This window comes from Pseudochaenichthys georgianus, chromosome 18 (genome assembly GCF_902827115.2).
Source record: "Pseudochaenichthys georgianus chromosome 18, fPseGeo1.2, whole genome shotgun sequence".
NCBI classification, from domain to species: Eukaryota; Metazoa; Chordata; class Actinopteri; order Perciformes; family Channichthyidae; genus Pseudochaenichthys; species Pseudochaenichthys georgianus.
The window spans coordinates 16748763-16764451 of NC_047520.1; the positions used below are offsets into that span (position 1 = coordinate 16748763).

Consider the following 15689-nt stretch of genomic DNA (forward strand, 5'->3'; position numbering starts at 1 on the left):
CAATTTTTTTATCTTAAAAATGTCAGAAATGGACACAGCGTCCTCAATAACACCCGAAACCGATTTGGTCAAAACATTTTTCAACTATTGTCCCCATAGGTTATAATGGTAACTACGTAAGGGATAATGTGCAGCGAGGCGGTCATTCTGGGTAAAAGAACATCCGACAGGCTGATCAGTGTTCTTTTACCCAGAATGACCGCCTCACTGCACATTATCCCTTACTTATTACAAGGCCACATTCTCAACAAAGTAACGACATGACTCCCAATATTAATTGAAATGCTTTTATTGATTTAAAAAATAGTTGTATTGATTTAAAATGACATGCATCCGCTAAGAAAAATAGTCCGTTGTTACCGTTTGAACTACGTAGCAGGAACTGCTTCGATAGCGTTTTGCTTTTTGATTACAGATTTGAAAACATCGTTGCTTACTTTAAAAGTAGCACAATTCATGATGTCAAACCTTGGAAAGTATCTAGATATCCCTGCCCTAATGCCAAAGTTACTGGCAACTGAATAATATGTTTTGCCGTTTGATGTGTTTGAAAAAGGACAGCAGCTCCGTGTTGAGGGTTTCTGCCCCGTTACTTCTCCGCTGTTTTCTTGTCCCTCTTGTCTTTTTATTGTCTTCGCTGGGGACTCATCAGCCACTAACCATCCATCCAAATTACTGTGCTCTCCAAATATATCCTCCATGTTGCTCTCAGACGGTAGACAACAGAAAACTGAGTATTCAACTAAGCCATGTAATAATGCTAATTATCAACACTTGTGCAAATTGCCCAAATTGCCCAACATATGCAAGTTGGCATCCGGCAGTTTCTATGTGCTTGGGACCCATACTATACATTTCTATGATACAACTTTGTTGTACTCAACATTTCCAGGTTCACAATTGGAAACTGGCTACTGGACTATCAGGGTGCATCAAATTTGAATGGGAAATTTTAATTTCAAAATATCAATTTGGCTGGCATTGCATTGTGTTCCAATTAACATAAAAATGACTTTTGCAAAGTTTTGAGGAATTCCATTGAGATTTAGGGGTGCCACCTAAGACATGAACTTTTGTGAAATTTTTAATCTAATTGCCAAAAGGTTGACCTGGAAATGTTGAGTACAGTGAACTTTTATACAGTAACATGTTCTATAGGGTTATCAAAGTAAAAGTTGTTTGTTTGCCCTTTGGGCAACTTGGGCATTTCTCAGAATTCAACTTTCAAGATTCTCCATTCATTTGTCCTATAGACAAAACTAATGGAGCTCAATGGGACATGTTCACGTTACCCTGAGTTTTGTGCAGCAGTGATGGATGTCGGACACACATATAAAGTTTAATTGACTTTATTGTTAAACACAAGGGGCGATACTGACACACTTAAAAGAACAAACCCTAACTAAACTTCAAACTTAATTACTCAGTCTGTGCCAGAGTCCGCTCCACTGAGCAACATCACCAGGGAGAAAGAGAGGAAATGGAACCTGAACTCTGAACCTAGCCCGTGCGTGTGCGTCTTCCCCCAGATATGTCTCCCCACCCGCCACCCAAGAGTACCCGTGCGATTACCTTGCATTTGCAGCGGCGAAGGTTTGGCTGTTGGCTGCGGTCATGTTCAACTGCCTGCAGCACATTCTGCAGGTGCTGCTCCTTCCTGGCCACTGCGACGAAGTCGGACGTGAGCTTGACGCCACGCTCGGCACAGTCATTGACCACGTTCATTGCACATACATTGACCTCACTTTTTTTGAACGCAGCATTGGTCGCCCATTCCTTCACATCGAGAGACATCAATTCTGGATCAATGTGCAGCTGGTGCATCCCAAACCAGCAATCCTTATTGGCGAGATCAGCCAAGCTGGTGGTTGGCAAGAGGGTGGGGAACTTTAGCTTGCCAAAGCCTGTGCCAAAGCGCTGCTCAGGGATGATCATGGGGAGATCAGCGGGCTTGTGCTCCAAGATCGCACTGGCAAGTACACGCTTGTCCTCATTGGGCACCTTGCTGCTGAAGAGAGTCAGGGGTAGCGTCTCACCTGTCAGGTACCAGCGATGCCTCTCCAGTGCCTTGATCGCTGATGCTGCAATGCCCTCATCTACAGCCTTGTATGCCTGCAGGTGGTGGTAGAGTGTCAGGTCATTCCAGGCAGCATCTACAGATTTCTCGCAGGTCAACCACCACTTTGCATAGATGTGTGTAATGAAAATGGCAAATGCCCGAATCTTCGGGCACCTGCTGCCGTGTGGTAATTGTGCCCTGGGGAAGCAACGCGATGTGCTGCTTCATCAAAGCCAGCTTGAGAGTATAGAGCAGCTTGGCCATCCATCGTGCCTTGTGGAGCGCTCTCGGGCGGTGTAAGGTCACTGCAGTCTGCTCTTCACCACCTGCATCCAGAAACACAAGACACAGCTGCACAAACTCACGGTAGTCACCTCGCTTGTGGTCAGTCACTTATTTTGCGCACCTGACAAGTTCAGCACGTAACTTGCCCAGGAGTGGTTGCTCGGTGTTGCCAGGAATGTAACGGGACCATTGGCTGCTGGATTCTTGTGGTAACAGGTTCCATTTCTCTCTCAGACGTGTGAACAAGGTAACCTCTGGCGAGCGTGATGTCTCCACCATTGCTGAGCATCGGTGTTAACTTGCTGTCCCAGTGTAGGGTGCACAATGGAGGTGGTGTCCACTGCTTGTGCTGTTCCTCACTGATTGTCTCCAGCACTTGGCGTCTTTCTCGGTCAGCTGTTGCGTAAGATGCAGAGAGATGTGCACATTCACCGCCTGACTCTGCAACCAGGCCACGCGTGAAGGCAGCCTGTTGCGTTGGTGACATCTTCAACCTTGTAGCCAGTGACACAACACTTGGTCGGCTAAGGATGTCATGTGGAATGAAGACGTTTGTTCCAGTCTTCTTACGCTTGTGGGATGGTTTGCCCTCAGATGTTGGACAGACTGTGTTAGTATCCTCCTCTGGCTCCTCATTACTCTCCGACACCAAGCTGGACATTGCCGTCATCTCCTCCAGCTCCTTTTCACAGCGGGACTGCCTGGCTGCTGCAGCAGCTTGACGCTCCTCTCGCCGCTTCACCTCTCGCTGCAGCTTTTTGTCCAATACACCAAATGTGGCCACTCTGTTGGTCTTCATGCTGGCCAAGAAAAAGCTAGGTCTTCTGGGTTATCAATCAGCTTTTCAACATTTGGAGGCCACAGCGGAAATGTGGCATCAAGTCTGCACTCCATTTTCTCCAATTGTTTCGCTGTAGTCTCACTGGAGCGCTTGGCCTGGGAGATTTTCCGCAGCTTGTTGTTAGCATTGACTAAGTCTACCATCTTGTGGCAGGCACGCTTGTCGCTCACCATTGGGATGTTGGCTTTCTTGTAAAATGGCCGCACCTGCTCCAGGACACCCTTGGTTGCCTCGAACTGCGACAACGCTCCGTTTGCACCAGGTTTCTTGGCAAGCATGCAGCGTAAGATCTGACGACCAGTTGGCAGTTTGGCGCCGGTGATGATGCTGATGGCATCCTCACTGGTGATGCTGGGGCCCAGACCAAAGACCAGGCTGCGACTGCTAGTCTGGCAGGGACCAGTTGGTGAGGGCAGCATCTTAGGAGAGCTGGATCCTGGGGTGGGTTGTGTTGTGCAGTGCCTGGGAATGAAAAGGACACAAGCTCAAGGATAGTGTTTAAAATCATATCTTAGCATACTTAATATCACTCAATTATGATAAACCATGCTGTATGTTAGCTGTACATCATCCAACTTCATCATTACAATGATAACTTACTCTTACATCACTACCAGAGTAGCTAGCTCTGCTTGCAAATATACCTATGTTTAAAATGTTAATTTAATACAAGGACAAGGATAGAGTTTAAAATCATATATTGGCATACTTAATATCACACAATTATGATAAACCATGCTTGCATAAGCCTCACATTTTAGCTGTACATAGTCTAACTTCAACATAACTTACCGTTACTACCAGAGTAGCTAGCTGTGCTCGCAAATATACTTATATTTAAAATGTTAATTTACTGTAACAACTACAATGCTACTCTCAATAAACATGAGACATCAATACTCTGAATATGACATTGTCCACTCTAGAATAGCTGCTACTGTTGATGTTAAGCTTAATAGCTTAGCTAACAGAACTTGAACTGCAGTCTTGTTTACCTCAGATCTCCATGGCGCCCATTGAGCACTGTTTACCACTTTATCCAACAAAAACAGATGTGCGGTGGCACCCCTAAATCATCATGTATTGTAAAAATATTTTGCATGTGTTGTTTCTACATATATTGGAACACTTTTAGCACCCAGCCATATCAAAATTCAAGAATTGTGTTTTTTGATGCACCCTCATAAAAACACATTTTAATCGTCTAACATCATCCAAACATGATTGCTTCAAATTAAAATTGAATGTCATGGTAAACTCCAGTTTGATCATTAAAGAAGCCACAACATCATCACTCATCTGTCAATTATCATTTGTATTGGGATGTTGTAGCTAACATGTTTTTGAGCATTGTACTTCATAACTGATCGCTAATATGTTTTGTCCTGTCAGCAAGTCATTTCATCGTGATGGTCAGCTCCATTCGATGAAATGGAGCTCCTTGCATTCAAACATTTAACCCCAATTACAAGTATGTTTCATTTCTGATAGAAATTCTCCTCCTGTTTCTGTTCAGGGTCCACCTGGACCGCCCGGGCCCATCGGACCGGAGGGGGGCAAAGTAAACACTTTTTAATACTGTTTTAATAATTCCATCCTCAATGGTAAACGTGCAAACTACCAACAAAGTATTTGTATTCCTCTCACAGGGGGATCGTGGGATGCATGGTTTCCCTGGACTCGATGGGGAAAGAGTGAGTTCTTATATTTATTGTTAGTGTAGAACACAGGCCGTGTTCATTTCAGTTTATTCACATTATAAGAAATAAGAAAGAAAAGTCAGAACATTGTAAAGGAGAGTTAATGTATTTAAAAATCCATGTGTGTGTACATATTGAAACATGAATACAGAAATCTGGTTTATATTCAATTTAGAAATTGTTTATTGAAGTTTCTGGAGAGAAGAGCAGATGAGTTGCATCTATGATAAAAATGAATTCCTCTCAAAAATATATTTTGTAAAAGTCAAATGTAATTAAGGATAGTGGGACAGCTGATCGGTATAACAATAACAAATACCAGATTCAATTGAACTGTAATAAAAACTTAAATGGGGAATCAATTAACACATTTTTCTGAAGATAGCGATTGACTTGTTGAGTATTTTTAATGTTGTCTTTGAATATTTGGGCTTTCTCTTTTGTATGTTTTTTCATTGTTGTTACACAATATAATAGATTTCTTCATAATTGAGACAGAGTTGTACCATTTAAAAATAGATGATGGCTTCTGTCATTAGCTAAACCCTTTGTTACTTACACAGGACTTTCTAGTAGGAATATGCAGATTTGGAGACATTTTACATTTTAATATTATATACGAAGACATTTGCAAACATATCTGCAGGGTGAATAATTGAAACTATAATTCCTTTGTATTCTCTCTCAGGGCTACAAAGGCTCTAAAGGAGACATGGGGATGCCCGGAGCTTCAGGGGACATAGGAGGAATTGGTTTAACTGGCCTACCTGTAATAATCTATATAAATATACAAATTTACAGTATATTATCTAACATTTCCTTTGACTACGCCTCTTAAAAACTGTATTTATGTTCGTCTGCCTTCTGTCTCAGGGTGTGAACGGGATGAGAGGAGACAAGGGGGACGCAGGTCTGCCTGGTCTTCAAGGTTCTTCAGTAAGTCTCATTTATGAAATATTATTCGACATAAACTTACGTAGTATATTAAATACTGTAAGCCGTTCATTGCAAACTGACATACAGTCATGTGTTGTTCTGTTACTGTAGAACATAATTCATTGATTTTATGTTACTGTTTGCAGATCATCGGCACCCCAGGGCCATCAGGGCCCCACGGACCCCCGGGACCCATGGTGAGTTTTTCATCACAATTTTAAAAGAAAAATATTTTAGCCATCTGAATCACAATCTGAATATTGTGTTTTTTCTGGGGAAATTAGGTTTGTGACAGTTTAGACTGAAAACATATATATATAAAAGATAGAGTAGTGTAAAACAAATATTTGTATGAATATACAAAAAATGAAGTAAAAATGTGCAATAAGAAAATACAATAAAAAAGAATAAAAATATGTATATTATTAACATAAGAAATTAAGTTCAAATCTGCACATTGTACTACATACTACAATATATATGTAAATATTAAAATGCTATGTTAGAGATATACAATTACCTAAGTGTTATTATAGTTGAATAATTACACTGGTTATATGATTACACAGTTCAAGATGGAGTAAGGTGCTGCTATGCAGGGAGGACTTGTATTAATAATCAAATAAAAGTATGCATTGTAATGAGGTGAACTCCCTATGAACGAGCCCAACCAGTTTCTTGAGAAACACGGCCAAACTTCAACGTGCATATTATAGTCAGCTGTAATTCCACAGCAAGGTGTGCTCGTATGGGGGGAAAAAGATAACACTTAACAGAGCACCCTTCAACGTCTGTGGGATGTTTCACAGTAGTGCACTTGAGATTTCGTGAGGGAAAATGTGGATAAATTACAGGTAGAAAGACCCCAAAAAAGCTTGGTTTAGCTCTTTAAAATAAGAAATAAAATCTTGTTGATTATGAGTCACGCCACAGAATACTGAGGAACTGCACACGGCTAAAGCAGCCTCCCTCTCCTCTGTCATCATCCTTTTGGACCTGTCTGCTGCATTCGACACGGTGACTCATCAGATCCTCCTTCGCACTCTCCAAGAACTTGGAGTTTCAGGCTCTGCACTTTCCCTCCTCACCTCATACCTCAAAGACCGCACCTACAGGGTTACTTGGAGAGGGTCGGAGTCTGACCCTTGTCAATTAACTACAGGGGTCCCTCAGGGCTCTGTTCTTGGTCCCCTCCTCTTCTCCTTGTACACAAACTCGCTCGGATCAGTCATTAGCCCGCATGGTTTTTCATACCACTACTACGCTGACGACACCCAATTAATTCTGTCCTTTCCCAGCTCAGAGACCCAGGTCGTCGCACGCATCTCTGCTTGTCTAGCTGACATCTCTCAGTGGATGTCTGATCATCACCTCAAGCTCAACCTTGACAAGACTGAACTGCTTTTCCTTCCGGGAAAAGATTGTCCCACTCTTGACCTAACAATCAACATTGGCACCTCTGTTGTTTCCCTGACTCAGACTGCAAGGAATCTGGGTGTGACCCTAGATAACAACCTGTCCTTCACTGCAAACATCGCTGCTACAACCCGCTGCTGCAGATACACGCTTTACAACATCAGGAAGATACGTCCCCTCCTGACCCAGAAAGCGATGCAGGTTCTAGTCCAGGCTCTTGTCATCTCACGCCTAGACTACTGCAACTCCCTCCTGGCTGGTCTACCTGCATGTGCCATCCGACCTCTGCAGCTCATCCAGAATGCAGCTGCTCGTCTGGTCTTCAACCTTCCTAAATCCACGCCGCTCCTCCGCTCCCTTCACTGGCTTCCGGTAACTGCTAGAATCCACTTCAAGACACTGGTACTTGCGTACCATGCTGCGAATGGATCTGGCCCTTCCTACATCCAGGACATGGTTAAACCGTACACCCCAGCATGTGCACTCCGCTCTGCATCAGCCAAACAGCTCGCTGCACCCTCGCTGCGAGGGGGACCCAAGTTCCCATCAGCAAAAACACGTGGGTTTGCTATCCTGGCTCCAAAATGGTGGAATGAGCTCCCCATTGACATCAGGACAGCAGAAAGCTGACACACCTTCCGGCGCAGACTGAAAACTCATCTCTTTCGACTCCACTTCGAGCGATAGAACTATTAACAAAGCACTTATATACTAATAAAGGACTGGCTTACCTAAAGCCAGTTGAGTAGCACTTGAAATGTTTTTGCTCTATGAAGCCTGATGTACTTATATGATTCTGTTTTCTTCAAGTTTGTATTTTGTTGGTCGAACGCACTTATTGTAAGTCGCTTTGGATAAAAGCGTCAGCTAAATGCAATGTAATATAATGTAATAATGTAATGAATAATATTTTGCAATGTTTTCTGTGTTTTCAGGGTCCCCATGGTTTCTCTGGAGCAAAGGTAAATCACATTATCATGACTGTAATTAAAACAGACGCGCACTTGTATTGTAATACCTTTCTATTATATATTTAGACATATGTGTCCGTAGTTAAAGTTTAATCATTGTAGAATTTTGCTCTAGATTAATATGAATGCTCATAAAAATTACTTTTATTAGATTCTACATTCTGATGCATGTTCTCTATTTGAGTTTTAGCTTTTTCTGCAGCTTTTCGTGAAATTTGTATTAGTCTTTGTGTCAGATAGATAGCATGATGAAGTACAGGAGTGAGTCTAGAATACATTATTTATTTAATTTTTTAGACATAGCATGTATTTAGCTGTCACTTACCTCCAGTAAGTACATTTATCCCCACAAATCTAAAGAATCTTGCATCAAGGTTTTAAATTATAACACTTCTGCCTGCTTCCCATGTTCCCTCTGTCTTTTTTAGGGTGAATCTGGTTTGCACGGTGTGAAGGGTATCCGAGGAGAAACAGGACACAAAGGGGACCGCGGGCCGCTGGGTCTGCCCGTAAGTAAAGCCGTGCATCATGGGAAATGTGAAACCACAAAGCCTTGCCCTTTTATTTCCTCAGACATCCATACAGTCTCTCATTTCCAGGGGCGGTTCTAGGGGGTGGGGGCCAACAGGGGCCAGTGCCCCCGTAACACTGACCAGGGACCCCCCTGTGGCCCCCCTCCATAAAAAAGGTTACAATATGATGATTTATTGGAAATAAATCAAATCAGAGACCCGGATGTACAGTGGAGATTAAACTACTGTTTATGTTTTTGAACACTAGTCACTTAAAGTTACTAAAACAAATACTCTAAACTACTGAAACAAAGGACTATAACTTACATTTACTAAAACAAATACCAATTACTGTATTTTATGTTTTTTTTACATAATTACTTTATACTGTTTTTGTCTTTTTAACCCTCTTTTATTGTGCCCCTCTCATGAAAGAACTGGCCCCAGCCTGGCCCCCCCAGTCAAATTTGATCTAGAACCGCCACTGCTCATTTCTATTTAAGCCCTGTGTGATTTTCTTTAAGTGTGTGTGTGTGTGTGTGTGTGTGTGTGTGTGTGTGTGTGTGTGTGTGTGTGTGTGTGTGTGTGTGTGTGTGTGTGTGTGTGTGTGTGTGTGTGTGTGTGTGTGTGTGTGTGTGTGTGTGTGTGTGTGTGTGTGTGTGTGTGTGTGTGTGTGTGTGTGTGTGTGTGTGTGTGTGTGTGTGTGTGTGTGTGTGTGTGTGTGTGTGTGTGTGTGTGTCTCTTTATATATCTCGTTTTCCATTTCCTGCCTGTGGTTTTCTGTGTGTAATGTAGTTGTTGTGAACCCTGCCATCGACCTGTCCTAATAACAGTGTTCATCTGTAACTAATCCCGCCTTGTTCATGTCACTCATACGTCCATAACCTCGCAGGGAGCATCCGGCTTGGACGGCAAGCCCGGAATTAGGGTGAGTGTCATGTGACCGAGAGGCTTCACCCCTCCCAACTGTCTACTGTCTCCCCCCGCCCCCCCCCATCCTTCATACAGTCCCCCCTTTCCTCAGATGAGTTACCACCATCATTCCATTTTATCGTGTTTCACTGTGACTAAGAAGGCAGTTAAGAGGCACTATATGTTTTACAGTACACTAATAAGAGACTTATAGAGCATACTTTGTGTCAAATTAGACCAAAACTAGAATTAATATGTACTTTCTTAGACATTTAATAAACACATTTATATCCTAAGAGGCCATACACCACTGTAATTAGAAACCTGATATGTTACACCCATCGTATACTACATTTAGACAATGGTACATTAAATTACACTCAAATGGCAAATCCTAATACACAATAGATGCCAATTTACGAGAGCAGAGTCAAGAAATCAAATAGTATATGCTTCATTTAGACTCGTATCTTGTAAAAGTGTATAAGATCTCCTTTTTGGTTTCTAATGGGAGTACAATTTGATATAATAGGGTGTAAGAATAGTACATTTTGGGTCTAATATGACAGTTTCTAATTACAGAGGTGTATAATTGGGGTAAACTGATTGTGTAATATCTAACTAAGAACATATTTATTCTACTTTTGACACGTTTAATTAGTGTACTGTGAAATAAAGTGCAACCTGAGGATCTATACACTTTTTTTAGTTGTTTACGTCTTATCTCATGAGTTAAATGAAGCCACTCTGAGTTGTATTCTCTCAGCTGTTGCAGCATTTCAGGCTGTCGTTTTGTCCCGTGTTGCATTAACTCAGCATTAACACACACTCATACATTAACTGTGTCAGCAGTGTTGTAAATGTCCCTCTGTGGCAAATGCACGTGTACGAGCAGCCGTTCTGTGTGCCGGTGTAGGGCTGGGAATATTGTACAAATGCTTTCCATCTATTTGTTTGGAAATTAATTTAAAAATACTATGGCCATAACTCACCATGACAACACCACTCTCTGCAGGGCCAGGACGGGCCTGTGGGGCCAGCGGGGCCGGCGGGGCCAAAGGGCGACAACGTAAGATCCACATTTGACTTTCACCTTATATCTGACTGATTTCAGCTTTTATATGAGATGTTTTATCTGTTTCACGTGATTGCAACACTGATTTATTTGTATTAGGGTGAGAGAGGAGCGTCAGGCGATCCAGGACCACGGGGCCCTTACGGACTTCCTGTGAGTTTGATGAGCTTATTATCTTGATGTATATTGATGCTCAATAATGTCAGCTTCAAACAGTTAAATAATTACCCCTCTTTTTTAAATGTGCAAGTTTTTTTGCTGCTTAAATTTGCCTCTTTTATTACTTAAAGTAGGATTTGTGCAAAGTTGATATGTAGATGTCAGCATATGATGAAGTCAACTGTATAATTACAATTCACTTAATGTTGTTGTTTATTTGCAGGGAGCTGCTGGAACACCAGGCCTGGATGTAAGTCTCCAAAACTTTTTTATTTTATAGTTTTCTCTGAAGGCGCCTTTTTTATTGCCTCAATTGACATCAGTAATTGTTGGATTCGTCCAAGGTCTGGATTATATATATATATTAAAAAGAATACATTAGGTAGCGTGATAATGAGATTATTAACAAATGATTTTATATACATGTTATTCTATAGATTTTAATTAATCTTTGAGTGATAATCATGTAGTAAAAATCTGATACTGTGACAGCTCTAAGTCACATCATGTAAAAAGACCGTATATCAAAAAGGTATATACCAAAAGTCAACAATAACTTGGAATATGATCTGTGGTTAAAGTTAGTAATTAGATTCAGATTATAAATATCCCAGCATTTGTCATATTACATTTTTATATACACACAGATGCTGGTTTTATTTGTGTATTTTATGTAATGCCCCACACCTGAGGCTAATCGCACAATCAGTGAAGGTTGACCTTGTTTAAAAATGTATTGTATGTATTGTATTATTATGTGCATATGTGGTTGCATTTGATTATTGGGAATGTCAGTTTTCCCTTTGAGATTTTAAAAGCCTCATATTTTGCATTATTTACTTTTTCTTGTTTCACATTCCTCCACTTTCTTTTGATGTCTATATGTTTCGTTGTTCACCCTCTTTCAGCCCCTAATTTGTTTGCTTTCAGCTTTTGTCAGGACAGCAGCTCTCTCTCTTGTCCTTGCAATTAAAGCCAGAGTAATTGAATGGAGTTGTACTTTTGCAGGGGTTGCAAGGCTTAATAGGAGAGAAAGGCGACGTTGGGGAAAGAGGAGAAAAGGTAGATGTAGAGAAGATGTTATGGCTTGTTAACACCTTAACGTCTAACAGAGGACTGATGTCAATGGACAGTAACAGGAAATAAAGAGGGTAGTGTATACGGTCGTTTGAAGAAATAGAGTGCACAAAAGGAAGTTTCTTTTAAAATATATATTTAAATGCGTCTTTATGAATTTTATTTAATTTTGACAGGTATATAATTAAGACCTCCTGGACAGAATACCTTATTGGCAAGAATTTTGATTACATAAATTGTATAAATGGCAACACATTTTTGGGATTTTTCTAAGATTACATTTGTAAACTTTCAGGAAATAAATGATAATATTCTCTGAGTTATCTCAAAAAATATACCACTTTAATCTCAGAGAATATCCAAGTTTTTATCAGAAATCCACAGCTTTATATTCAGAAATTCTGTTTTTTGGGGGGGGGGGGGATAGACCGCCCTTTCCCTGGCTCTGTATTTATTTTTTATTAAACCAACAATGGCCCTCATTATACCATTGAAGATAACAACTCCATACAATTTAAAACATATTTCTCATGAAATACCATCCAGTCCGCTCAAAGTTTTGTTCTCCACTTTTGAATGATTTGTCATTTCATTTCTCAAAATCAAATCTCATTTTAGGCGTGCTTCGACATGTTTGCCTACATAAGTCCATTGACAACAGATTCTATAAATTCACATGTTGTATGTCTGTTGTTTCCATGCATGCACATACTTCAACATGTCCCTTCCATTAGATCCTGAGCCTGTTGATAACCCTTCCCTTTGCAGTGCTAAACCTGTCTGTTCCCATAACACTTCCAATGTGATTATTAGATGCTTAATGTCACTGAGGAACTCTATCCCATGCCTGAAAATAACACAATCAGTATTGGGCGTTCTCATGTCTGTTGACCTCACCTTGTCCAACTCAGATACGATCCTTCTGTTCTCTGTAAAACACAATAATCAGGCACTGTCATAGCACTTTGAATGAGCTAATTTTTCAAAGACACAATAAAGTATAGAACAATTTTCCGAAAAATAAGTATTATTTTGTACTGACAATCTATTCTCATAAGAGCCATAACAGTGCCTGTGATATTCCCTTTAAAGTTTGGTGCAAAGAAATGTAATTCTGAAATGTTTATTTATATGTATGTTGTTATACTCTCGTGCATGTACGGAATGCTACAGCATAAGAAGACTAACTCCACCTCAATATGAAGGGATACAGTTTTTTCTCAGTGTGTAGTTTATTTAATTCTGTCCTTCTGGAGGTGTCTTCCCTGCTACTCTTTCTCATCCTTTGTGCCCTTGACACCCCTTAAAGCGATCAGCTCCTTTACTCCTTCCTATTGTAACGTTCCCCTTTTCTCCTCCTCTTCCTGTCCTAAGGAATGTTTTTAGAGTACCCTGGTCTCCCCTCCTATCTAACGCTGACCATGTGTCTTCCTCCTCTGTGAGCTGTAGCCTCCCTTTTTTTAATCACTCCCTTCCTAATATCTCTCCCAAATGTACGGAAAAAAATGATGCTAACTTGACCAAAACGTTGTATCCACAGGGGGAGAAGGGAAAGAAGGGCAAAAAAGGGCCTAAGGGCGAGAAAGGAGAACAGGGGGCCCCTGGATTAGATGCACCCTGCCCATTGGTATGTCCCCACTGTGAGCTGCAGGTCGTAGAGCAGCCGTCCCAAACAGGGGGGGGGGGGGGGCATCCTGTGGCTAAACAGATACCAGCTACTCTCAAAATGAAACAATATGGATGAGATATTTTGAATGAAGATCAAAGATTCAGAATCCTAAAATGAAATGCCTAAGAAAGCATATAACTGGTTTGTGGTATCAGCAAGCTCACAGGGCCGCTCCTCCCTCCCATCCCACCCCCCCCCCCTTCTTGTGTCCATGGTAGAGGACGGATGCGGGGGGGGTTAAAGGTCGTCCACCTCTCTCCCAGTAACACTCCTAGGTCGTCTTTGCAAAACAGGGTTTCCGGGGATTTAAGGGTGAAAAGGGGGAACCAGGGCAGCCAGGTCTGGACGGGCTGGATGCCCCATGCCAATTGGTACAGTATCTCTCTTCTTCCTCCACCTCTCACCCATGCATGCCGCTCACCTTCAGTCCTCACCCAATCAAAACCATGCATGACCTTGAGAGCTTGACAGGCACTTTATTTTTTATCACAAATACATTTTCCATTTTGAAAAAAACAACATGCACCAAGATATACGTCACTAACTCTCTGACAGCAAGCAGCCTCTTTTAGATAATACACATTTACAAGTGAAATATACAAAATAAAAACATGGATCATGTAATCTATCCCTCTAACTGAATCCTTCCTTTGCTCTTATTCAAACTGTAAATAAATTCTTCCTAAATTCTTTTTTCCCCACTGCTGATTCCTCCATGGAGTTCTTTTGTAACCTGATGCTAACACAGACCCCTTTACTGATGCTACGTGCACATGGACCCCCCTCCCCCTCCACTCTTTTAACTCCCCTTCCCATCTTCCTTTATTTGTACCAATTGGGCCAGACCATGATGACAAGGGAAAAACAAACAACTGGATATGTCTCCAGAATTATTATGTGGTTGCTTCTGAAAGAGTGCTGTGTAAAGCAATGCTCGTTTTTTACACTCTGGGTAGAATTGTTAGTCGTTAATTTATAAGCGTTAAACTGATTTTAAAAGGCTATATTGATTGTGTGTGTGCTGACAAAGAAATTAGATATAGTATATTTCATTTATCAAAAATGCCATCTCATTAAATTGCATCTACACGAGCTGCAATGACTTTATTTTCAGATACACTCTGATTTTGTTAGTGTCCCCATCCATCTTATTATTGTTGTTTTATAACTGTGGGGTAACTGTAATAAAACCAGAGACATGTGCATGAGCTGTATGTTGCTGTGTATTATGTGCATGAATGAGAATACATGTTATAACACTCATTTATCAGGACACATCCAGATGCAGGCTTAATGCGCAGCTAAAACACAGTCTTTAGTGTTCATAAAGGGTTACTTCACAACCTTTCCTCGTTCCTAATTTCCTGTTACACAAACATTTTGAAGACCTTACTTTCGCAACTGATCAGAGAAGGTTTATGCAGTTTGCATTCTGACACGTCATCCTTTACACTAGACACCATAGCGTCACATTGAATATTTTAACATAATGATACACTTTGGTCAGCGCAATGACACAAATCAGCAGAATCACATTTTCTACTTCAGTATCCAGAAATACAAATAACAAGCATGTGAGAAATGAACAGTTAAAGTGCATTATCATTAGGTCATTTGCCTGTGGTTTGATTTGGATCGATGTGGCAGAATGGGGTTTTTATAAGTAGCTTTTATGTCTTTACTCTCGCCGATGTGTGCTTTTTGCATATTAATGTTTATTCATCTGTTAGACCCAAACCTGTTTCAGTGCTCATGTTTTTCCTTTTGCTTCCCCGCTTCTTTTCACTCATCAGGGCCCAGATGGATTACCAATGCCTGGATGCTGGCAGAAGGTGAGATGAGTATATTTATATTTCAACTACACAGATACAGAGTGAACAAAATGTAAGGACATCTCAACGTAGAGAATTTTGTAAAATCTCAACGTCTACATAAAAAATTATTTAATTTTACTCAAACACGTGCCTATAAATAGTAAAACCAGAGAAACTGATAATGCTGCAGTGGTGTCTTAATTTCTTCATATATCACCATGATTCCTTACATTAAGAGAATATTTGTTTTGTAAAACAAGTTT

The 15689-nt window shown here is 40.9% G+C and overlaps 1 protein-coding gene across 1 annotated transcript in view; it reads left to right on the plus strand.

The window, feature by feature from the left end:
* LOC117463741 (collagen alpha-1(XXV) chain) overlaps positions 1-15689 on the plus strand; it is a 164283-nt gene that overhangs the window by 147811 nt on the left and 783 nt on the right. The window contains exons 24-36 of the mRNA XM_034106144.2: positions 4702-4746; positions 4835-4879; positions 5574-5654; positions 5759-5821; positions 5968-6018; positions 8173-8199; positions 8637-8717; positions 9613-9648; positions 10648-10701; positions 10807-10860; positions 11090-11116; positions 13484-13570; positions 15406-15444. Of these exons, the coding sequence (XP_033962035.1) occupies positions 4702-4746; positions 4835-4879; positions 5574-5654; positions 5759-5821; positions 5968-6018; positions 8173-8199; positions 8637-8717; positions 9613-9648; positions 10648-10701; positions 10807-10860; positions 11090-11116; positions 13484-13570; positions 15406-15444 (690 nt within the window). The remainder of the gene's footprint in view (positions 1-4701; positions 4747-4834; positions 4880-5573; positions 5655-5758; positions 5822-5967; positions 6019-8172; positions 8200-8636; positions 8718-9612; positions 9649-10647; positions 10702-10806; positions 10861-11089; positions 11117-13483; positions 13571-15405; positions 15445-15689) is intronic.